Below are 25,991 nucleotides of genomic sequence, written 5' to 3' on the forward strand. Positions count from 1 at the left end.
CTGCACCCCTCCCCTCTTCCATAGGTCAGGTGAACTGAAATGAAGTGTGTGTATCATCTGTCAATTCAGTCAGGATTAGAGCTGTACAAAGAAAAGTAATTCATTTGGAACAACCTCCCAACATTTCAGAATGTGCTGTGAAATTGACTTCAAAAAGGAATGCAACTGTCGATCCTGGGAGCCCTGGGTTCCCTGGCTCAGAGGCAGGTCATCTGGTGGCCTGCTCTGAAAGCAACAGACCCTGAATGTCCTAGGAGCCTAGGCTGCCTAGGAGCCACAAGCCTGGGAGCCAGCACACCCAGGGCTTCCAGACTTCCAGCTACCTGTTATCATACCTGATGGGCAACTGGGAGGCTGCAAGCCTAGTGGAGCCAGTATCCTATGGGCTTGGGAGTCACGGCGTCCAGGTTCCTGGATCCCCATCAGATTGCCCGACAAGCTGCAGAGGAGCTGGAGTCTGGGAGCTCAGAAGTCAGGGCTTTCAGGCTCTTGGCTTCCTGTCAGCTGCAGGTGGGCTACTAAGCAGCTAGGCAGGTGAGCTGGGAGGAAACCATGCAGCCCATCATTCGAAATGCAACAGTCTCCATGAAACATCTTGATTTTGATGAATTAGCATTGGATAAGAGAGAACTTGTAGAGGATAAGACTCTAAATAAGATGCTCTCACTTACAACACAAGGTTTGGCCTTTTGAAAGGAATAAAGTTGTCAGAGGACAGCATGTTAAAAAAAATCATTAATAAAATCCAAAAAATGATATGGTACATGAGATGACTCCAGCCACACATGGGTAAGCAATACATTTTATCCTTATTTTATAGATAGGAAATCTAAGGCTCAGAGAAGTTGGGTGATTTCTTTAAGAGGCTCACTGGATAAGTGATTTCAGCATGGGACAGAAGGCAAAAGTCCTGGGCTCTAATCCTGATACTGATTTACTTTGTGATCCTCAGCAAGTCAACTTTCCTATTTTTTCCTTTGTAAAATGTAGGTAATAATATATATGGCCTAGATAATAATTGTAAAGTTCTGTATGAAGGTGCAAAGAAACGTCAAGGCTAGCTAGTGGAAGAGGTGGGAACAGAACTCAGGACCATGCTTTTCAAAATTGACACATACATTGGCAGATTTACATGAAATAGGATTATCAAGTTTTCATAGGTGTGATGGGGCCCCTGCCCCACACTGGGCTCTAAGAGATTAATGGAACCCTATAGAGGCTGCACAGGAGGCAGCCAATTAGAGAAGGAGTGAAGGAAGCAGCCAGTCAAGGCCAAGCAGGCCCATATAAAAAAGGAGCTGCAGAACAGAGGAGGGCAGTTCTCTGCCCAGAGTCCAGGGAGGAAGAATTGTGTCCCTGGAGGGCTGAGAGAACTGCCAGCACCCTGGACGGAGCAGTGCCGCTATAAGGGACTGGGGGAGTAAGAGACAGCTCCTGGATGTCCGCTAGGCTTTGCAGGCTGAGGCCCTGAGGCAAAGGCAAAGAGGATGTTGGGGCCATGAGGAAGTGGACAGATGATTTGCTGCAGTTGTCACTAAAGAAAGTGGCTGAACAGTGGACTGCAGGTCCTCTGGATAGGGGAGCACAGTGTGTGTCATGGCCAGAGGTCTGTGTCGCTGAAGAGGATGCCGCGATCCTTGGAAAGACATGGATCCTAGAGCAGGAGTGATGGCAGTTAGCCACCACCAGAGGAGGGTGCCCTGGCAAATGGAGATAATCCCCAGGACAGCCAGCAGAAGGTGCCAGAGTGATGAGTGAACCCAGCTACCATAGGTTCAACTGAAAACTTTCAGCTCCCCAAAAGCTTGTGGAAAACATAATTTTGGGAAATGTGATTGGATGCAATGAAATGGTGAAAAATTGTCTAGGAATGAACTGTTGGGTGACGTGGAAGGAATAAAGGGAATGTGAGTGGCATATTACCATGCACACACACAAATCAATTTCACCTAGCTCTAATGGATAACACTATTGTGACATATTTATGGCTATGTAGGACTAAAAATATACACAGCCTTTTATAAATAGAAAGATATATTCCTTGTCCCAAGGATATTAAAGTCTAACTAAGTCATAGAAATATATGGCTGGATGGGATCTTGAGACATCATCTCATCTAGCTTCTGTGCTGAAGCAGGACTAAATATACCTAGACCATCCCTGATAAGTGTTTGTGTATGCTGTTCTTAAAAACCTCCAATGATGGGGATTTCACAACATCCCTTGGAAATCTATTCCAGTGCTTAACTATCTTCATATCCCTGGACCTGAACAACAACTGATCACTGTCCCCGTTATAACATTCCTTAATGTATTTGAAGACTGTTATCAGGATCTCCCTAGGACTTCTTTTCTCAAGACTAAACATGCCAAGGTTGGTTGGGGCGGGGGTTGTTGTTTTTTTGGGTTTTTTTAAATCTTTCCTCATAGGTCAGCTTTTCTAGACCTTTTTTCAATTTACTTGCTCTCCTCTGGACTCTCTCCAATTACTCCACATCCTTCCTATGAAAGGGGGTGTCCCAAACCAGACACTTTACTCCAGCTAAGGCCTCACCAGTGCCAAGTAGAGCAGGACAATTAGCTCTTGTGTCTTATACATATGACACTCCTGTTGATATACCCCAGAATCTTATTAGGTTTTCTTGCAATTACATCACATGGGTGACTTATATTCAATTTGTGATCCACTATAACTCCTAGACTCTTTTTCAGAAGCACTACTGCCTAGCCAGTTACTCCCCATTCTATAGTTATGCATTTGATTCTTCATTCATAAATGTAGTACTTTGTGCTTTTCTATATTTAATTTCATCTTGTTGATTTCAGACCAGTTCTGCAACTTGTCAAGGTCCTTTTGAATTCTAATCCTGTTCTCTGAAGTGCTTGCAACCTCTCCCAGCTTGGTGTCATCTGCAAGTTTTATAAGCACACTTTCCACAACATTATCTAAGTTATTAATGAAAATATTGAATACCAGACTCAGGACCAACCTATGTGGGATGCCACAAAGGGTGTTGTGAAGGCCAATACTATAACGTAGTTCCAAAAGGAGCTAGATAGATTCATGGAAGATAGCTCCATCAATGGCTATTAGCCAGGATGGGCAGTAATGGTGTCCCTAGCTTCTGTTTGACAGAAGCTGGATTTGGGTGACAGGGCATGGATCACTTGATGATAACCTGTCTGCTCATTTCCTTTGGGGCACCTGCCATTGGCCACTGTCAGAGCACAGGAGACTGGGCTCGATGGACCTTTGGTCTGACCCAGTATGGCCATTCTTATGTTATATGTCTCACCAATATGACATCAAACCATTGATAACTACTTTTGAGTATGGTCTTTCAACCAGTTTTGAACCCACGTTACAGTAATTTCATCTAGACCCACATTTTTCTAGTTTGCTTTTGAGAATGTCATGTGTAATTGTGCCAAAAACCTCAATAAAATCAAGATATGTCATGTCTACACCATCCCCGCATCAACAAGACCAGTAATTCTGATGAAGACAGAAATAATCGGAGGCCCAAAGCTGAAAAGATGAGAATGGGAATAGATGGAATGCATATTAACCAGCCTCTCCTTTGTAACCTAAAACTCCTTCCAAAGCTAAATAATGCTCTTGGATATTTGCCATTCACATGGCGAATCCAAGACCATACCCCTGCATCCCCATCATGGGTCTAGATTGGCCTAATAAATCACTTGTCCCAAGACAATGCAATTAAACCTAATTAGCCAGTGTTTTTATTCCTAAACTGTCTCTTCCCATGGGAGATTTTAGCTTTTGGTTTTTAAATTAGCCTAAGGAGCTAAATTGCTCTCACTGACTTGGCAGGGAAACAGTTTACTTCTGTCATAGTCTAGGATAGTTTATGCACTCAGGAGACACTTCTTGCATTTCATGAACAGCTTACAGCTATATTACCCAACAATTTGCGTCCACTGGTACTAATAACAGATCTTTCTACAAACTGCACCCAGTAGATTTTTTTTTTATCAGTGACCACTAACTTTTGACCTTGATTCACTGAGCACAGCTTCTTGGAAGTCTCCTACAGTGCTCCTTCACGTTCTTCCTTTGGCCTGGTTGTTGTTTATTGGCTTGATTTTCAGAAGGGCTGAGATCAAGAGGCATGAAGGTCAATGAAAATCAAGACATGTGTCTATTGTCCGTATAAACACCTTCACAAAAGCAGCCATAGTTTTTTCCAGCATAGACTAAGCAACATTACTGACCTATTTGAGAACCATGTTTTCTTCCTTAGAATAACTCTATTCCCAAAGATGGGCAGATGTATCTTTACAGCAGCTTCAGCCATTTTGAGCACAGCACTGAGGGCTCTAATCCCAAAATATGGTGATCTGGCATTTCCTCAGGAATAAGATAATGGTAATAAGAAACCCAACAAACTAGACTAAAATGTCATAGAAGCCAAGAACACTTACCAGCTGGAAGGGATGGAAATGCAACAATCAGATGCAAAGCAGACCGCTTATAGGCTTGATTTTCAGAATGCTGAGCATCTGCATGCTGTCAATGGAATTGTGGGTACTCAGGACCTCTGAATCATCAGGCAGCTTAGATGGTATTTGCTTGTCCTTAATCAGCTTAAAGACCCAGTTATCAGGAAGGCATACTGGGATAAGGTTTTTGCAAGAGGACAAACCCAGGCCCTTGAGTTTTTGCTAGGGACCATGCAGTCAAAAAGAAAGGCAATCCTCCAGAAAAGGTTGAATTCTCACCTTTCTAACCACCAAAAAACAAACAGCCAAGATCTTGTTTGAAGATCCTAAGCTTTTCAAGGTGAGAGACTGGTGTGTATGAAATAGCAATGGCCTTCTTGTTTTTCCTTTGATATTTTGTTTCTATAATAAAAATGAGATTTTTTTTATATCAGCTGTTTCCTGTGTGTACTACATTCCTCCAGCACATCATACAAACTATATATTTTTAAACTCAACTTTAGCACAGACTAGCAGCAGGTAAAGGCTTGATAAATCCTTTTGTTTTAAACACTAGACGGTGTATAATATTCCTTTATTCTTCTGCCAAGGCTTATCTACTATTCTCCTGGCTGCTTTGCATACATTTATTTTCTTTTCATCTTATTAAATGGTGCTGTACTTATTATAAGGATTCAGCTAGGAACTTTTTTTCTTTTTCCTCTAATCCAGGACTCAGTCAGTTTGTTTTTCACAGTAGTTGTGCCAGTATAAAACAGGATTAAAGAAACTGCTCAATTATAACTACAAATACTATAATATAAATACTCTTTTTTCCAGAGTGCCTTCCATTCCAATCACTTTGCAGATATTATTTTTTTCCTTATAACAATCCTGTCAGTAAGTTTTGTTGTTCTCATTTTCATAAATTGGGAAACTGAGGCACATACATAACATAAGTTAAGGAGGAGAAATTCACAAATAAGCTAGACATCTGTCATTTGTACCTTTGAACATCCCTCCCTGAGTGATCCACCTGAGGCTACATAGCAACTGTGTAGTATAGCCAGGAATATAACAAAAATTCCTCCTTCATAGCCTTAAACTTACAGAATTAGACCCTCTTTCTTCACCAGAAAAAAAGAAACACTGAATATTTGTTTCAGTACCAAACTTAGGGAATCAAATGCTAATCATACAGGTTCAGTCCTGACACCCAGTCCTTGCTCTAACTGAGACCACGCCTCTTTATTATAAAATGTCAAAGTATGCCTATGTGGGAAAACCATCTTAGTCTAAGCTGATTCAATCTGTTTACATTCTAAAAGGTGGAACAGATACTGAAAGGCTAAATTCAGCCCTGGTGTTAAAAGTGATCTCAACTCTTGTCAAAGCCAACAAACTAGCGACCATTGACATCAAAAGTCAATTTCCACAAAGGAAGAAAGGAAGATAAGCTAGAAAAATGCCATCTAACATTTCAGGTAAAGATGCTTAATTATGCTGAACAGGAACACCCTGACTTCTTGGCTCTAGAGTCAGTCTGTGTCTTATGCTCTCCTGTTGGAGATGTTCTGATCTGGCCCATCAAGTATTTAATTAATTATACAGAGAGGGAGAGATACTGACTGTAGATCCCAGTGGTTAGAGTACTCATATGGGAAATTTAGTGACTGTTTAACTATATATGCAAAGTGGAACAGTTCCAAAAGGGGAGATTGAAAGAGACCTATCCCAGAATAGCCAGTAACCTGATGGTCAGGGCACCCAGCTGGGATGTGGAAGATCTTCAGTCCACTTCCTGGTCTACAGTAGGCAGAGAGGGACTTGGATGTGGGTCTCCCATCTCCCAGGATAGTGGCCTGATCATCAGGCTATTAGCTATTCCTGTATGGGTTGGTCTGTCTCTCCTTTTTAACAAAACTTTGAAAAATCAGTTTCACCTGATGTGGAAGAGAAAAAAATGTTGAAATTTCAAAAAGTTTGTGGGATGACAAAACCATTTCTCATCCTGTGCCCTGGGTTTCCTTGGCCTCTAATTTATACTTGCTAATTACAGGCAAGAGGTCCTTTGGCATACACCTCGGATCTTCATCTTTGAAAGATGGCCAGAATGTACATTTTACATTATAAGGCAATAAAATATTTTGATAAATATAATTGCCTAGTCAATAGCTTGAATATGAAGGATGAGAAAAGTTAAAGAAATCAATATGGTTAGTTAAAGTGGTTTACATAATATTGGCCATGGGTTAAAAACAACCTGTCAAATCATTTAAATGACACAGATAAACTGGATTGGAATTTAATTACCTACTTCAGGGGTGGCTGAAAGATAAATAAATGAAAAGATATTCGGGGCTTGTGTGTTTGAATGAACTTGTTTGGCCACTGGGTGTCATCCTTGATTCAAATGACGATTAAAGACTTTTTAGATACAGCATAAAATCTGCAACTTCAATAGCAGTTAAATTCCACTCTATTTGATTGTATAGCATACAGCAAATTGTTCTGCATTTAAATCAGCTATAAAGTTGAACACTTTGACATAGACAAATTCTCTTTTGTCTCACTGCTTTATTTGGAAAGCTGAAATGGCTGGGTGATGTAGGAGGGGGAAAAGAATGTAACTAGGACATATAAACAACAAACAATTTGATCTTCAAGTCTCAGTATACACCTTGGCTATTAAGGTCCCAACAAAAAATTACATCTGAAGGCTAAGGATCATATTCTATTCTTAATTTTTTCACTATCCTGTTGTTCTACATTTCTAAAATTTGTCTGGATTTAGGCCTCTGATCCTTAATTCTGATTCTAGCCTGTTATAGAGATAAAGATAGGGCCTCGCCTCCAAGTCCAGATCAAGATCTTGATCTGAACTTCAAAGTTCTGTGGTGCTTAGACCCAGAGTTTGGCTTCAGCGCCATCTCCAATGTATATAGCAGAAATCTCTTAACTGCATCACAGGTTGGAAAGGTCTGTAACACATAGATATATTTGTACTTTAAAATGTTCATTTACCTCCGCATAGTACAGGACTTAATGACTACATATGGGGAAACTGGTTCAGTAACAAATTCTAATCTTAGCCCATTCTACAAAGTCAAGCTGGTGCATTTACCAAAGTTTTAAAAGCTGAGGAAAAGGATCCAATCCCCTAAGTGTCTTTTTCATACACACCCCGAAATGTAAATCACAACTCCCACTTTGTCTCTAGAAGGCTCATCACAAAGTCCCTTTCCTCTCTTGTGTTCCCAACATCTCGCCCCGATCAGGGCCGGCTCCAACTTTTTTGCCGCCCCAAGTGGCGAAGCGGGGAGGGGGAGGAGGAGATAAAGCCGTGATTGGCGGCACTTCAGCAGCAGCTGTATTGTGCCGCTTCATTCTTCAGCAGCAATTCAGCGGTGGATCCTTCACTTCGAGAGGGACTCAGGGACCTGCCGCTGAATTGCCACGGAAGACCCAGATGGGCTGCCCCTTTCCATTGGCCGCCCCAAGCACCTGCTTCCTTTGCTGGTGCCAGGAGCCAGCCCTGCCCCCAGTGAGATCCTGACCCCTTTCTTCTCTCACCCACCTTAAACAGGCTTGCAGATCCTTGTAGGATCCAGCAGGCCTGGCCACATTAGCTCCAGAGTGCATTGTGTGTATCTGACTGGGCAGAGCCTAAGAGTGCTCTTGAACACAACAGCAATAAGAGATGGCTATTCTGTATGTTTTGTTGGGAAAACTCCACAAGGACCATAAAAAGGTGACCAGGCCTAGAGCGATGGAAAAGTGCAGAGATGGGCTAGATAGTTTGTATGTCTTTTTTTAGACCTGAAAGCCTACTAGGAGGTTAAGGAGCAGGGAACAGAAGGTGCATCTTTTGGAGCAGATGATTTAATCTTTTGAGTGAAGGAGAAGGAACTTATACAGAGAGGACAAAGAGCAAGTAGTTCAAGGAAAATAGTAATGAGGAAGAAAGAAAGATTGGAGACCAAAAATGGGGGAGAAGTACTTGGTGGAACAGTTCAGAAGAGCATCCAGTCTTGTTGGTGTTTGCCTCAAGCAAATAAAACCTGTGATGATCAGCTTATAAATGGCTGTACGCCCTACAGTGAGTTCTGTTGTAAGGCGTTGCGATGATTCCAAGAACCAAGCAGCATTATTGTGTTATCTATTAGAAGTCTAGACAATCTAGGAGCTGCACATAATGTAATGCAACTGGTTACAATAATATTATTTCTCTTTGAAACTAGATTTATTTAGTTTTCCTTGTCTCAGCTAAAATAAAAAAGTACCAGCAATTTCTCCAGGTGTTACATCAGAAAAGAAGTGTTTACACTTGTTGATGTATTTAAAAAAATCACAATCTGACTATTTTTAAAATATACGACAGCATCTATGTAACATTTTTAACAAGTACTTCTTTGTATGCAGCCAAACTCTGTTCAGAGACTATAGCTTTATATGAATTATAAAGTCTTTGAGAAAACAGATTTTCATGTAATGCTTCCTAGCTATAAAAGTAGATATTATAATAAAAACATGCCACTATTAGAGAACTATTAGTCAGAGCTAAAACAGTCTTTGATTTTGTTCACCAACCACAGACTAAGTTGCGTTTTTTGTTTTGTTTTTCTGTTTGGGTTTCTTTCTTTTTTTTTTTTTTTTAAGTCTAACTTTAAAAGGGAGACTGAAAAGGGTGAGATCTTTTATTGGACCAACTTCTGTTGGGGGAAAGGACAAGCTTTTGAGCTTAGACAAAGCTCTTCTTCAGGTCCAAGAAAGGTATTCAGTGTTTAAATTTTAAAAGAAAATGTGATGTATTCTCTTTACATTAAACTGTCTTTTAGACACAATTAGGGTTACTTATTTTTAATGTTATAACCGTTTCCTCTTATTAGATTTATTGGACTCTGATTTCAGGTTTACATGCAGAGGACCTATTTAGGATGTGTACATGTATGTATTAATGGAGTTTAAAACTATTATAATTTACTACAATTCTCAGTCACCAGTTTAGCATAAAATGAGGTTAATTAACTGTTGCCTGAACTTGTATTAGCCAGTATTGAGAGTATAGCTGAAAAGAGAAATTGCCAGTTAAAAAAAACCTTCAGTCAACAAAAACTAGAAATCACAATCCATTTTAGGGCAAGCGTGAGCACTTACTTTCTGTAATGTAATCTGAAATATCCCTGCATATACACTTTTAATTTCAACACCCTTTATACACTACTATTTATAATTTAGGGTAAAACAGAAGAGTTAAGCAATTCCATATGAGAGATGCAAGAAAACAAATCCACATGGATTTTTCTTGGTTTCGCGTTATGGGTTGGATGTTTGTTTTTAAACAGGCTTCTGATCCTGCAATGAACTCTAAGCAGATAGAACCCCACACTTCACTGATTTCAGTGGGGCTCCATACAGACATCAGGAGCTGTACATGTGGAGCTCATTGTAGCATTGTGACCTAAGCCCATGACCTTGGTAAACCACTTGCTGACCCAGATAACCCTTCTTCACATGAATAATCTCATTCAAGTTTGCAGAGTTATACCCATGCTGGTCCCAGGATATTAGACAGATGGTGGGTTAGGTCATATCTTTTATTGGACCAATTTCTGTTGGTGAAAGAGACAAGCTTTTGAGCTTACACAGAGCTGCAGAAGAGCTCTGGGTAAGATTGAAAGCTTGTCTCTTTCACTAAGAGACATGGATCCAATAACAGTTACTACCTCAGCCACCCAGTCTCTCTAATCCCATTCATGTCAGTGGGATTACTTCTGAAAGTACATATTGGCTTGACTAGGCATTTAAACCCAGCCTATGTTGGCTTAAAAACTCTAAGGTTTGAAACTTGGATGCTACTTGGTTGATTTGCCCGCATAAAACTGATTCATTCTAACCACAAACTGAAAGCAAAAGTCAAGGGGTGAAAACCAAATGGATTGAAATACAAAAAAAAAAAAAATCTCATGAACCTTTGTGAAGCAAAACTGCCAAGATGTACACAGCTCTATTCCTATCCCCTCTGAGGGGGAAAAAAAAGCAACTTTTAGTTTTTTTTTTTTCAGATGTGGTCACATTCATCCATTTTCTTTTTTGGGAAGGAGAAAAGGCAAAATTATTAGATGTTGCATACTGTTCTAGCTTCAACTATAAGTACCTACTTATACAAGACAAGGTCCAAAATAGGAACTGTACAATTGAATTCCCTCAAGTTTGGGAATGAGGATTGTTGATAAATATCCCTAATTCTGACCCCTCCCTAAGTGCTCTCTGTTTCAAATGAATCTTAAGAGAACAGCTCCTTTAACCAGGAGACACCAGTCCAAAATAGGGTGAACAGCCAGCAAATGTGAAAAATCGGGAGAGAGGTGGGGGGTAATAGGTGCCTATATAAGAAAGTCTCAAATATTGGGACTCTCTCTATAAAATCAGGACATCTGGTCACCCTAGTCCAAAACTGTGGGAATTCTCACAAGAATAAACTATACTTGTGATTTCCTACCCTCAAGATATTGAGCTCAGAAGACTTTCAGTATTTGAGGCCAAAATCTCAGAAGAGAATCTTATGAAGTTCTAATATTGTTGAACGAGAACTCCAGCCCTCGCTGGACCTGGAAGCTGACCCTCTAAAACCTTATCCTCAGTCAGACAGTGGAATAAATCAGCAGTGTCACAAAGGCAATAGTGTATTTTGACAGAGAAAGAGAGAAGTGTTTTCCCATTTAAACTGTACAACACCCCTGTAGGCTTTCTTCGACATGTAGAAATACTTACGCTGGTTTTATAGTCTGGGAATGTTTCTCATGAATGTAGGCACCAGCCAGGCCCCCAGCTCCAGAATTTAAATACTGTAAAGAATATATTAATACGTATACATTTTGCTCTCACTATTTCTCACATGCAGCATTCCCTCATCCTCCCTCCATAAAGCCAGGATGATTATACAATTTCAATAAGGCTTTTAGCTGAAGCTCTTTGGCCTCATCTATTGTATTAAAGTGGTGAGCTTGTTGAAAATATATATTGTTAAATATTTAATTTCATCAGATTTGTCTTAAAAACCACCATACCCAAGATATGTGCATTTACACCTTAGACAAAGCTTCTGTTTGAGTTTTGGTCCAAGGGGCCTGACTGTCTTTTCCCATTGTTCACTGATACATAATTATTAAAAACATTCTCAAATGCTAGAGCAACTCTCACCTTGTAGGAACACCAACAGGCAAAATCTACGCCCCAGTCATGTAAATGCAGTTCTATATTACCAGCAGCATGAGCCAGGTCAAAGCCAACATAGCAACCCTAAAGGAAAGAGAGGACTTTAATAGACTCCCTAAAAGGATAATCACCATAAAAGTGACTCTGCAAAAAGATAAATTTATAGTTGTGCACATCTGCTCCCCATATCATAGCATCATCAACTCATATCTGTTTGTTTTGGTGATAGACACAAGTTGTGTACAATATGTGTGTGTGTGTATCCATCCTCAAATGAATAATTTTATGGGCTTCTATTCAAGGATGCAATTTTAGACCCACAAATTTGATCTACTGTAACACTGTGATGGTACGTGAAAAAATATTAATAACAAATAAAAAATTTTATTTAAGAGACATGTTTTGACAAGCTGCAGCGACAAGGATACATTTTTTATACACACAGTAAGGGTCTGATTTTCAGAGCTGCTAAATGTTTGAAGCTCCCATTGCCTTTGCAATTTTGGGAACTTAGCATTTATAGAAATCTATCCCTTAGAATTTTGTAACAGGTGACGCAGCATCATATACAGTACCACGCATTTTAAATTTTATTGTACTTGTCCTTACAATATACTAACACACCCACTCCTCCCTCTACTTCCTGTAAAGGTTCTAGAATGGCCATATCTAGGGAACTGAAAGTTTGGAATAAGGAAGGAGCCTGAAACAAAACGTTGTTTTATACACAAAACCACCACTAGATGGCAGCGTTTTTAAATTAAAAGAGTTATCTAAAACTTGTACTATCATGCTACCCAATTAAAGTGAAGAAAAAGTAATAGCATATTTTGTGCATGGACTACAAGTTAATACTATTTTACATTTTCCTCTAAAGACACAGACTTTTTACAAGTGGCATGGTAGGAATGAGAGAGAGAGCATGGACTTTAATACATCTAAGCCTGTAATAAAACAAAGGATTTTTTAAAACTCTCTTTTCCTGTCTCTTGTACAAAAGGCATCTCAGCTAAATTATTAAAAGAATACTTTCGTGAACTTAATCCCTTCTTAAAAAACTGTTTAGCTAACTGAATGAAACAGCATATACAAAAGTGTGACACGCTAATTCTAATGAAGCTGCTAATGGATTTGTGTAGCTGTAAAATTCTCTCAAAATGATGGGATGAACTGCCAGCACCTCATCACTTACTCAATATAAATATTAATGATGGGGGAACTGAAATAGGGACAGAGTTCAGGTTTGGTTTGATAAGCATTCTAGCCTTCACACAGCAAGAACTTGTCTACACAGGAACATTCAGGATATTTAAGATGAGTCAACTACAGAAGTGAAGTTAATGTGCATTAAACACCTCCATGAATGCTCTCATTCTGAAGTTATGCAGCCTTCACTTTTACTTCTAAATGAGAGTCCACAGAGGGTTTATTGCACATTAACTTTGCAGCTTTTGTTGATTCATTTTAAATTTTCTGAGTGTAGACATGCCCTGAACTATAGCTCATCTGAAGATCTTTCACTAGATTCTCATTGGTTCCAGTCAAAATCAGGATTATTGGGCATAGCCATGCCCAAAGAACATGCCAGCTTTCTACAAAAGCAACTTTAAAAGCAAAAAGAAGAGAACAAAGAAAGCCTGTAGTTTAAAATGTCCGCCATATCTTTGTTGTTGTAGATGTGTTGGTCCCAGGATATTCAAGATACAAGGTGAGTGAAGTAATATCTTTTATTGGACCAACTTCTTTTGATGAAAGAGACAAGCTTTTGAATTACATAGAGCTCTTCTTTAGGTACTTCATATTGTAAAGAATAAGTTCAGTGAGGTAGCACACGACTCCTTACAAGGATGGATCGTCTTGTGGTTAAGGCACCAGAGTGGTACCTTGAAGATCTGAATTCAGTGACAACGGATTTCCTGTATGACCTTGGGCAAGTTTCATTTCCCTTTACCTCAAGCTGCCATTTCTGAACTGAGGATGATCATGCTTCCCTACTTGATGTGTGGCACAGTTATGTGAACAGTAAGACTCTCTCTATAGCAATTTTAAATGGCAATTAAATCAAACTGAAAGAGCTCTCACTGCACCAACTGTGCAGGGAGGGGAGCTGTGTGGAAATGTTGCTTACAGAGACCATGTGGAGCTCTCCATCTGCTTTTGGCAGAGAAGAGGGATATGTGGTCCCCACTGCATCCTCATCTTTATTTCAACTTCTGAAAGGCATTGTTGGAAAGTGTCTGGGTAGTTGCTGGTAACTGGCAGGTAGCAGCTCAGCATGGTCAATGATATTTGGAGAGAAAGAATTGACAGCTTCACTCAAGCACAGCTGGGATAGTTTAGAAAGGAAGTCAGGAAGAGAAATGAAGATGAAGCATTTTAAAGCATTTCCTACTGGGACTAGAGAGATTAAAAATAGTGTACACGGTGTACACAGAGGGCTAGAGGCACAGTATTTTTATTACATAATTTATTATACAAAAGTGAACTTGGAAGTTAAAGTTTCCTAGAAGTTGCCCATTTCTTAAGTGGTTCAGGAAATTAGAGAGTTAGCCCCTAAAAGCAAAGATGAAAAAAAGGAAAGTAATGCTATACCTGCCACTGCCTACACCCTGCTGAGGAGACCTTGGCACAATATGTAGTCATTTTCATTTATCCGAGAGACCGAAGATGGAAAAATAGCTTGAGGTGATTTTTCAAGCTTAATTTAGTTCATTTAATATTTAATGTCTTAATGAAGCTGTCTGTGTTCAGAGTTTTCACTCTGGGAGGAATCTTAGTTTAAGCAGAGAATTTAGAAAATTAATTTCAAAAAATTCAAAAGGAAATCAGTAATTTAATTCATAAATAATTGACCTCAGTGTTCTTAAAACACTTTTTCAGACCTTTCTGAACTTGCATCTGAAATCTCTGTTTAAGCAGTTTTAGGGCAATCATTGTGGTGTACCATTTAAACTCCATCTTTAAAAGATTTTTAAAGACTTTCTGTGAAGAACATTTCCCTCTGCTACATTATTTGACAACAATACTTAGTGGGTTGTTTTACAAATTATATTTATTTCCTTTCTCTCTTATCACACTTTAAATTTTCATTCTACATTTCCTTCCCTCTTTTCTCTTCTGTTCTCCCTACTTTACTTTCTGTTCATGAGATGTGCTGGTGTATTAGTCATCAGGGCAGTGAGTCTTGCATTCTGATCTGAACAAGAGATGATTACAGCTCATTCCAGTCTATTTTGGCATCCCAAAGATTACAACTTCCTTTTGTAAAGTTTTGCAACTGGCCCTTAAGAGTTTAATTCTAGCCACTAACAGTTTCATCATCTCCAAAAGGGGCAGAAAGATGTGGGTAAGAAGTTGAATGGGTAGCCATGGAAAGTACAGAGCATTAGTGTGATGTGATACTGCAAGTCTTCCTTGCCTAAATGTCACTAACTGCTGAAATGGAGGGCTGATGATGCCTTCAGGGGATGGGGATAGGGATGAGGATGAGGTCAGCTCAGGATAGTTTTTCTAGTTATCACTGTCAGTTACATCAAGAGCTTATATGATAAAGCAATATTGGCAAATTAATCATGTATTTTAACCATCTTATATAAGAAAAATGGATTGTTGCTTTTTATAAAAAGAATAAAAATACCTAATTTAGCTCTTCAGTTAATCTCGCCCTCTTTTGTATACACTTCTTCCTACCCCTGCTGATCAAATGTGCATGCCATCTTCTCCTCTTCCCTGCCACTTAGGCCTTGTCTACACAAGGTTTAAGAGCAGTACATTTCAGATTAATTTACACTGATTTCTAATTGAATTCAACTAAACCAAAATAGGGCTGATTTAAATCAAAATAAGAGTGTTCACACAGGGATTTGCACTAGTTAAACTAAATTGGTTTAAAGTCACACCCTTAGGTAAAATGGTGCAACTTTCCTGAGTAGACAAGGTCTTGGTTCCCTTTTCTCCTGGAAATTTTTCTCTCCTTTGTGGCTCTGGTCTAGGGGGATAGCTCATGTACCCTTCTCTCATGTAACAGTGGCCCCTAATATACACAGCTAGTCTGAATCCCCTCGGTTTCCAGTTGCTTTTAAAGGTTTCTCAAATCTTCTTTGTAAGGAGAAGCCTGGAAACTTGTGGAAGCAGCTTCAAACCAGTTCTGTCAATACCCATGTCACCTATGAACTCTCCACAGACCACACACTAGAAATTGCTGAAGTAAATGTCTTCAATATTTCGGGTGCCTGAGAATAGAAGAGTTTGTTGACTTTGTTGACTGAAGTAGAAGAGTTTGTTGACTTTGTATAAATGTATAGTATTTAGACATTGCAGAAGGCAGTACCTAAAAGGGTCTTTGAATGACTAAAATTTCTTGTCATGCTTTTAAGGTCTCCCTGACCAGCAACACATGAATAGTGCTTGGAACTGCACCTTTGTGTTGCATGAGTTTTCAGTAAATTTAGGATCCTGAATCCACCCTCCCCAGGTCCTGAACATTACTGCATCAAAGGGGTTAAAGCGCTTGACTTTCAATGGAAGTTGGCTCCTCAAGGGAAGGAGGTGCTCAACTGATACATGTCTCATTCCACCTTTATTTGGAATCATCAAAGCTTTGTAGATTTGAAGACAGAAGAGACTGTATTTGGCTTCCAATTCTTGATGCTAATGGGATGGATGATTGCAGGAAATTCACTGTCCTCTAAAGTATTTCTATCGCATAGATGTAATAAAACGTGTGACTTAGATATACATACACATAAATCCACCAATAAGCTGTAATGGGGACATTGTGGTCTGTACACCTTACTGTACACACACCTCTAGCTCCTAAAGTAATATACTAACATATAATATACTACTTAAATTGCCTTTCCTCAAAGAATATCAGGATTTTCTGAAAAACCAAGGGTGAAATTCTGACCTTATGAAGGGACAGGATTTCGTCCTAACGCTTATAAATACCCCAATGAGCTAGGTACATTTGTCATAACTGTTCTACTCAGATCTGAACCTTAGAGTTCAGAACATGAGAAGTTAGCATGAAACCTCTCAACTTAATTACCAGCTCGGATCTGATATCGCTGCCACCAGCCAGCATTCCAGTGTCTGGCTCACTCTGGTCTCCCCAAACCCTTCCCTGGGGAACCCCCAAGACTCAGATGCCCTGAGTCTCACCACAAAGGGAAATAACCCACTTCCCTTCTCCCTCTTTACCTCCTCCCAGATTTCCCCGCCCTGGGTACTTTCGGAGATTCCCTGCTTCAAGTCCTTGAAACACAAGTACCAAGAGATCAATTTCTCTCTCCCCTCACCCAGAGGGTATGCAAAGTCAGGCTTAGTAAATCTAACACAAAGAGATTTTCCCCCTCCCTTCGTTTCTTAGCCTTAACCAGTGAAAAACACTTAAACAGGTCTTAAAAAGAAAGCTTTATATAAAAAAAAATATATATAAATATATATATATATAATGGTCTCTGTATCAAGGTGACAATATACAGGGTCAATTGCTTAAAAGAAAAAATGAATAAACAGCCTTATTCAAAAAGAATACAATTTAACACATTCCAGCAATTACACACATGTAAATACAAAAAAACAATATAAACCTACTGTCTTACTATCCTTGTACTTACAACTTGGAAACAGAAGATTAGAAAGCCTGGAGATAGAAAGATCATTCTCAGAGCCGAGAGGGTCATCGAACCAAGACAAAGAACAAAGAACTCACATCCAAAACTTACCTCCACCCAGATTTGAAAAAGTTTTGTTTCCTGATTGGTCCTCTGGTCAGGTGTTTGGTTCCCTGTGTTAACCCTTTACCGGTAAAAGAATATTAACCCTTAGCTATCTGTTTATGACAACATTGCTGTTCCATTAAGAGATGGGCAACATGGACATGACTTGCCAAGGTCATAGAGCACCCATAATGCTCTCAAGAACTTTTCTCATTCTGATTTGAGGACTATAGTTTTTCCTGTGTCTAAGACCCATTACAGGCAGAGTCACCTTCATCTTGCTTTGCCTATTCTACAGAGTTTACTTTTTCTCTAGTCACCACCAGTAGTTGCCTCAGATAACACTGAGATACCAATCCCAGAAAAGCTTAAACATAGTACAGAATGTATGACTAATTTTCCTAATATTGAAAACATACAACATGCGTACCTAAACACATAGGGCCTGATGCGCTTAACTCCAGCTTTCCAGTGAGTGAATGCTTTCATTGCCCCCAGTATAACCTTCTTTTATGAATTGATACAGTACACTAGCATTTGTCTACATCCTCTTTCTATCAGACTATCCTTCCCTTTAATCAAAAGATAGTGTTTTGAAGCTTGATTCATTAGAGTTAGCAAGGGACTAGGTGATCCTCAAGGAAGATGGTTTAAAAACATAATTACTAGATCTATGTGGCTCTAAAATGTGCAGACCTAAATTCACCCAAGCCAGTGCAATGCCAGCTTTAAGCCTGGCAAGGGGCAGATGCAGTTACCATTGCCTGTCCTCCCTTGCAGTTTCTGGCACAAGGGAAAGCAGCTTTATGTTGCATTTAGAAAAATTAGATTGAGCACCCACTGAACAATGTTTGCATCCCATGGTCTCTTTAGCTAATTTGTGGAGCTGCATTTGTGCCCAAGGGGCTCAGCAGAGGAGAAACAGAATGTATAACAACAAATGGAAGCCCTGATATGATCAGGACTGAAGCCTCAAAAGGGTTAACTGTTCAGATACAGCTACACTGCAGGTTTGTAGGAATCCAGTAACATACAGTATTTTAATTCCTTGAGTATCTTAGGTCAGATAAGATATATCCAATAAAAAATGTGCCTCCTGATAAGTCTGCTGATGTCTTGTGAATAAGAAAACTTAATTAAGACTCTACCTTCCCCTGCATTCTGGAGGCAATCAAGACAGTTAAAAGAATTCACAGTAAGTCTCTAGTGCACTGGCTGCAAGTTTCCAAGTCTGAATCATTGTATTGAAAACCAGTCATTTCATGAAGGTGATATACTCAGTATCCTGCCTGTCTCCTGTTAACTAATCAGCTGAGTCAGAAGCTGTCAGCTCCACAAGGAACTCACCTTGCCCGACTGACTGGAGGCAAAATGCTGTGATAGCAGTTGCCAGTGAGTGGGTGAAAAGAAAGAGAACATAGCTAAATTCTGTTTAAATATAGCAGTCTAATGCACAGTTTTGTAGGTTTTGAAGAGCTTGGGATGATCATTTCCTTCCCCATTTAGAACTCTTAAGAGCCCTGCAGAATTTAATAAAGAATAATAGCCTTTATGTAGATTTTTTTAACTCACCCAATAAGATTTCTAGGGGAAATGCAAGAATATGATTATGCGTTTCTATAAATCTTCAGAGTGATTTAAATAGACCCCCTATATGTCACATACCTGTCCAGTTCATTGGGTGGGGGAGGGTGGATTATTTTAAACCGATTTTAGAGAAGTAGTCCTGAAACAATTCTACCTTTTCTTGGCCAGCCTTTGTTATTCTGGGGATGTCAAACAGCTGTCCTGTGTAGTACTGCACTCCGCTCAGCAAAATTACAGCAACAGAGTCCCCTTCCTTCTCAATTATGTCAAGGATATCTTCAATTCTCAAGGTCTCCTCCCCCTAAAATAAAGTTAAAGCAGATGTTTTACATCTACCCTGGCAGTAATGAAACTGTCATTTCTTATTTCGCAATCTATATTTTACTATGTGCTGTGCTGCGTGCATTGGGAGATCAAAAGCGTATCCTAGCACAGCAATGATCTACAAATACAGGAAATAGCCTTTGAGTAGGTTACTTCAAAAAATTAAAAATTAGCAACTTATTTTCTAAGTGGTAGATTCCTAAAAACATTTGTTTTGCTTTCCAACGTGCTTCACTCCTCTCAATATTTCAGACAGTTTTAATTTACAATATAAAAAGATCTTGGTGCAAACAGAATACATCATGATTTTTATATGGCATTTAAAAATAGTGACACCCAAAAGTCTTAAAAGCTGCCTATCAGGTCTCACCCTTATTTTTCAGTACACTTCGTTTCCCACAGGAAGCTATTCTAAATCTGCCATATTTATATTTAAAAAAATGGTACATCTGACATAATCAGAAGTACCAAAAAAATCCCAAATCTGAAGTCATTAAATATAAAGAAATTTCAACAGAAAAATCTAATTTTTATCCTATGTAGTAAGATTTTCCATCTCCTTCCCCCCACATTTCTTCCCACAAAGTAGCACATAAAAAACCCACTGTCTAGGGATCACCTTGGCAGTGAAAACTCAGAATGAAATTAAATTTGCTACTGCAAAGAGCTTGGGTAAAATTTGCTAAATTGGAAGTAACTGCTATTATCTTAACAATCTTTGAACACCTATCAAGGATTCAGGAGTAGGCTCTCTCTCCTCATGAGATTACTCAGATTTTAGAATCCAATGTTCAACATCCATATTATAGTTAGGTGGCAAAGTTCTTAATGCTGAGAAGAGATGGTAATGCAATCTCTCTAAATAATCTGAATTAAATATTTCTTGAAAAAGACTCTTTCCTTAGGTTGTGATAATAAAGATACAGTATGTTGTCTTTATGGCAATTTTTTAAGACAGAAAACTATAGGGAAGCTACATGCTGATGCTTCTGAATTTTGCATTCTTTTAGGAACCTATTATGTTATGGCAATCAGAAAATGTACTATAAAATAACTGTTTTGAAAGATTATTTTCTTCCTAAGAGATAAATCCAGCAATTTAAGTCAGACAACACAGATAATATTGATACTTAAAGTCAGAAATGTATGGAAATCAACAGAATAGACAATTAGTGGCCATTGATAAGTTTATCTGAAAATTCTAGGCACATGAATAGAAATAGAAGAGATGCATGTACATAACAAATGACAACAGATGCTAAAGAATTTGGGGGACAACACCTCCATTCTTGTACTAACTACACATGTATAGCCAATGCTAACTAAGCATATATAGCCAGTTTTAACAAGAATAGAAGAGTTCTGACATTTATATCTCTCACAAACCTTGCGTGGCTGTATCATGAGCATGCATTTCTCCACATCAAGTCCGTGAAGCTGAAGCTGAGACTCAACAGCATACTGAAAAAGAATTAACGTAGCACAATTTAGCAAAACAGAGATTTTAAAAGAAATGGCTGAGATTTTTAGATCAAATCTACACACATCTTTCATTAAATTAGTGGATGAAATCCTGGCCCCATTAAATTCAATGGGCCAAAATTCCTATTGACTTCAGTGAGCCAAGGCTCTTTGGAGTAGGGACTGTCTTTTGTTCTGTGCCTGAACAGCATTTAACCCACACAATCGGGTCGTAGTCCATGACTTGGGCTCATAGGCACAACTATTAATAATCCCACCAAATGTCTATATCTCCAAGACAGCTTTGAATACCTCAGCCAATGGTTTTATCACTAAAGATACTGTATTGATAATATTTGGGGGGGTAATGTCAAATATAGTCAAACAGAAATACTGTGATATTGACAGTTAATCGTAGTACAGTGGTCTGAGGTGAGGGCAGTTGTAAAGCTTATTATTGGGGTGTCAAAGGAACATAAATAGAGGGCACAGAGTGTGCACAAATGAAGTTATAGTGAACAAAGGCAAATGTAACTGTTGAGTTTTGTAGCCTAGAATAAAGGCAATCTGAACTTCATGCATCCGTGTAGCTATCTTTGTTACAAATAATCCTATGAGTGATATTTGGAGTAATTTTAATGTGCCTTAAAGATAAAATTTCTTATCAATTTCCAAGAGTTTACTGAATTGATGAGTAAGTAGCACTGGGCCACAAACTCAAAGAGTAATTTGCTGTAAACTGTGACACATAAACTATTGTTTCCTATTTCATAGCACACAAATTATGTTTGAATTAGTAATTTAAAATGCTAAAAAACAAGTATTTCCATCTCTGTCTGGGGAAATACAAGTGTTAATGTTGTGAGTTTTCTATTGATTTGGTTTCCATAAAGTAAAACAACAACATGAATTAATAAAACAGCTACAACTTCAGTTGATTTAGGCCAGCAGTTTGTTCAATGTCTTTAAAAAGACTAATAAATCAATGTACCCATTCAATCTTTTCATCTTGTAGCATTTTTATTTGAGCAAAAGGAATAAAACTACAATCTGTAAAACATGCTGAGCTCAAAAGCATCTGATAGTTTTTATTTTTATTGTAATGGTACTTGGATAAGATTAGCTAATAAATATTCAAATCAGGCTACTGATACTCTTTCCAAAATATGATTAATAATAGAAATATGAATTTCTTACATGGTCGGAGGGAAAGGCTTTGGCTTCTAGAAGAATTTTATAACGACTTGGAGTAGGGCTAAAAAAAGATAACTGTTAAAAAAAATGATATGTTGAAACATTTATCTAAGCCAAGACTAAAGAATTGTTCCTCATGTGTAATTTAAGAAAAATACAAACAATTTGCATTTTTGTAGAGCATGTCAAAATAATCCCAGAGCACTTGAAAATATTTAGTCTTTACAATACTCTTTGATGTAGAAAACTTTTATAACATTGTATCCATTTTACAGATTTGTAAATATGGCCACGGAGAGTTTAAGGGTGAAATCCCTATCTTTTTTAAGATAATGGCAAGATTCTCACTGACTTCAGTGAGGCCAGAATTACACCCCACATGATTTGGCCAAGGTCATACAAGCAAATCACTGGCAGAGACAGAACTAAAACACAGGAATCCTGATTTTCCATTCCCCTGCTTGAATCACCAAGATCCAGATTATTCTCTTCTATAGAAAAGCCTGCAGAGGGAGTGCAGAGCTTTCCGCAAAGTTCCCATATCATCCTCTGGTGATGGGGGTGGTGTTTGCTGCCATCATATTGTGATGAAGGTTGTAGGGTCTACCTCCAAACCTAGACAATCAGTAGAAACCTAGGCCATTCATGCAGAGATTGTCTGTGCACCAGCTCTGGATCACTGCATCACCTGCATCTCCCTAACAGAGAGATTTCCAAGGTGATGCACCACAAAATGTATAATACAGACCCAAGCTGAATGTCATTTACCTACCTATGCTCTGTTTGTAGCCAAACCCACTAACTATAGCCCATCCACTTTCTACCCCCTCACATAATGTGGGATCCACACTGACAGAAAAAGTGGGAGCTCTGGGATTGTGCACAGAACTTGGGGGAACTGTGAAGTGATCTGACCCTAATGAAGCCAGCTTAATAATTCCATACTGAACAGTGAAAAGATTATTTACCTGGTGTTATATTTAGGGCCCTACCAAATTCACAGCCATGAACAATGAGTCACCAACCATGAAATTTGGTCTCCCTCCATGAAATTTGGTCTTTTGTCTGCTTTAACTCTATACTATACACATTTCAGAGGGAGACCAGAGTTTCTCAAATTGGGGGTCCTAATTCAAAAGGGAGCTGCAGGAGGGTCGCCCTTACTTCTGTGCTGCCTTCAGAGCTGAGTGGCCGGAGAGCAGCAGTTGCTGGCCAGGTGCCCAGCTATGAAGGCAACACCCTGCCAGCAGCAGCGCAGAAGTAAGCATGGCAATACCATACCAGGCCAACCTTACTTCTGCACTGCTGCATTCAGAGCTGGGTGGTCAGAGAGTGGTGGCTGCTTAATGGGGGCCCAGCACTGTATGCAGCACTGCAGAAGTAAGGGTGGCAACACTATACCATGTCATCCTTAATTCTGCACTGCTGCTGGCAGTAACTCTGCCTTCAGAGCTGGGCTCGTGGCCAGCAGCCACTACTCTCCACCTGCCCATTTCTGAAGGCAGCATTGCCCACAGCTGCAGTGCAGAAGTAACGGTACCTGTATCGAACCCCCTTACAATATCATTGCAACCCTCTCCCCCACAACTCCTTTTCGAGTCAGGATTCCAACGATTACACCATGAAAATTCAGATTTAAATATCTGAAATAATGAAATTTACTATCTTTAAAATCCTATGACTGTGAAGTTGACCAAAATGGACTGTGAATTTGGTAGGGCTTTAGTTATATTTATATATTATAGTCCTTCACAAGCTGAGCCCATATACGATGTATTTTCATTAAATTGCAGAGAAATTATTAACACCTCCATTTCTCCCCAAAAAATAAATAATAGGTATTTGCACATGTATGTCCTGTACAAGAGTCTTGAATGCTCTTTAGTCATTGTTTTATAGTGTACATGAGAAAAGATCAGACTTGTCCTTAAAATGTTTGTGAAAAAAGCTTTTCTGCCTAGCTTCTGTGCTTTGTGTTTCCTATGGGCTGAGCAAGGTACTGTATATGCCAATACATAGGTCAGAGCACTCAGCAAGACCCTCAAGTCTTGTGAAAAAGGCATCGAGATCATTGTCCAGTGCTTTCTTGTAGGAACCTCCACGAAATATTTTAATTAACATAAATGAAGACTTAAAATCTTTTCAAATTCAAGATATATGGACTAAAGTTAATTTGACAATATCAAATTTAGTAAATATTGGAGGAAAAAAGAATGAATTTACCATCTGGAGATGCAGATTAACAGTCAGGCCATTCATTAAGGCTACTTCTTCCTTTCGAGCACCTGAAAAGTAATAACACAGAATTTTCTCTCTTTTCACTCTGTGTAAAGTTTGGTAAAAAGATGTAAAAAGCAAAGGCATGGTTTTTGGTCAATGTTTCTCAAAAGACTAGAAGGAGTGTTTGATGTGTCATCCTACTGAAATAAAAAGTTCTCCTGTCTGACTCACTGGATCAGTTGACAAAAAATATGTGTTTTTCAGGTTTGATATAGCCATTAAGAGATAATGAAACAGCTTCATTTCCCAGCAAACCACCAGCTGATTTATTGTTATCATTAATACCTTAGCCAAATTCAACAACAGTGTATGTTTGCCATAAGTACATCTCTAAACAAATATCTCTAAACAAAAATATATTTAAGGAAAATCATCTATTTTTTAAGTAGTTAGTATATAATGCCAAGCTAAAATGCATCCTTAAATAAAAAAACAAGATTTTTGCAAAATATAATTATTATCCACAGTCAAGCTTTTGAATTCAGCTTTTAGTGCATAGCTTTGAGATAACTATATAGATATATGGAGGCTAATAGGAACCTCAGGCACAACTAACAGATTTTTCCAATATTGTTCTAACTGCTTATTTATGAACCAATTCTCAAACTCCTATCAGCTGCTGTGGAGGGTTTAGGCAGGATGAGGGGCTATATGTTATACAGGGCAGAGCTTAAACATGAAAAATTACCAGTTCCTGGCTTTGGTTTCATGTCTTTTTGTTGCAAAGAATTACAGCTATCTGTAAACCCTAGAGATGAATTAACACTTTGCCAAGTCCCTTTTGCTGGAAGATGGGCTTGTCTGGGTTCCCTGATAATCTCTACAGCTGCGGAGTAGGTTTAAGGAGAAGCCATACAAGAACAAGAGAGAACTAATGCTTGAAGGGGAGAGTGAACACACACACAAAGAGGAGAAGCAGATAAGAAGGACCCTGCACCATGATTCTGCCATCCATTGGGCTCCAGAGAACTGTTCTGTTGGGATTGTCACTGCTCTGGTATAGGAAAATTATAGTACTTGTGAATGGGCCTGAAGTAGAATGGTTTATGGCCAGTGGGTTTGGAAACGACATGAATTTATTGCCCCAAAACCTCTGTATTTATTTGCCTTATTTGCTACTACTGGATGAACGGCAAAGCACTATGCTGTCTAGGATGATTTACTGTTTTGTCATTAATCCGTCATAATTATTACAGTAGTGCCGAAGGACCAATCAAGAGTGGGAACCCATTGTGCTAGCCAGGGTACAAGTACAGTATTAGATGATCCCTGCCCTGAAGAGCTTATAATGTAAATAGGTCTTCAGTTGCTCCTTTTGTGTGTCATTCAAGCTGCCATTGTTCAAGAGAGAGGAAACTGTGACAAGATTCTAAAGAGTCAGGAGATCTCCTGAAGAATTCCTCACATGGACTTTCCAGACTCGGTGGGCAACGGTTTGAAGCCCTATGAAGTTTGTTGGCAATGAGCACATCAAACCTGGTCATCTATAGGTATGAAACTACTCCACCCCCCCGCCAACTTACACTTCTTGACTACCCTTTCTTTCTCTTGGCAGCAGGCTCCTGCAGCTGCCAAGCTGCTACATGGCTGTTCAATTGCAGCTGCAGAAGGGAGTTAGTGCAGCTCTGAGATGCATTAATTGCATCCTTAATTTCTATATAGAAACATGGGGGCTGAAAAAGGGGTGGCACCATGAAGTGATGGGTCCACTGCCCCTACCTCCCCATCTCCATAAGCACACAGAGCCCCTTTTAACTAGGG

At 39.1% G+C, this 25,991-nt stretch overlaps 1 protein-coding gene across 1 annotated transcript in view; it reads right to left on the bottom strand.

The window, feature by feature from the left end:
* The window catches only part of KYNU (kynureninase), an 82,388-nt gene that overhangs the window by 25,567 nt on the left and 30,830 nt on the right, over nucleotides 1-25,991 (bottom strand). The window contains 6 exon segments of the mRNA XM_030580628.1: nucleotides 11,218-11,291; nucleotides 11,647-11,745; nucleotides 19,126-19,272; nucleotides 20,682-20,756; nucleotides 21,954-22,025; nucleotides 24,174-24,235. Of these exon segments, the coding sequence (XP_030436488.1) occupies nucleotides 11,218-11,291; nucleotides 11,647-11,745; nucleotides 19,126-19,272; nucleotides 20,682-20,756; nucleotides 21,954-22,025; nucleotides 24,174-24,235 (529 nt within the window).

The sequence above is a fragment of the Gopherus evgoodei genome, chromosome 11, assembly GCF_007399415.2.
Source record: "Gopherus evgoodei ecotype Sinaloan lineage chromosome 11, rGopEvg1_v1.p, whole genome shotgun sequence".
Classification (NCBI taxonomy): Eukaryota; Metazoa; Chordata; order Testudines; family Testudinidae; genus Gopherus; species Gopherus evgoodei.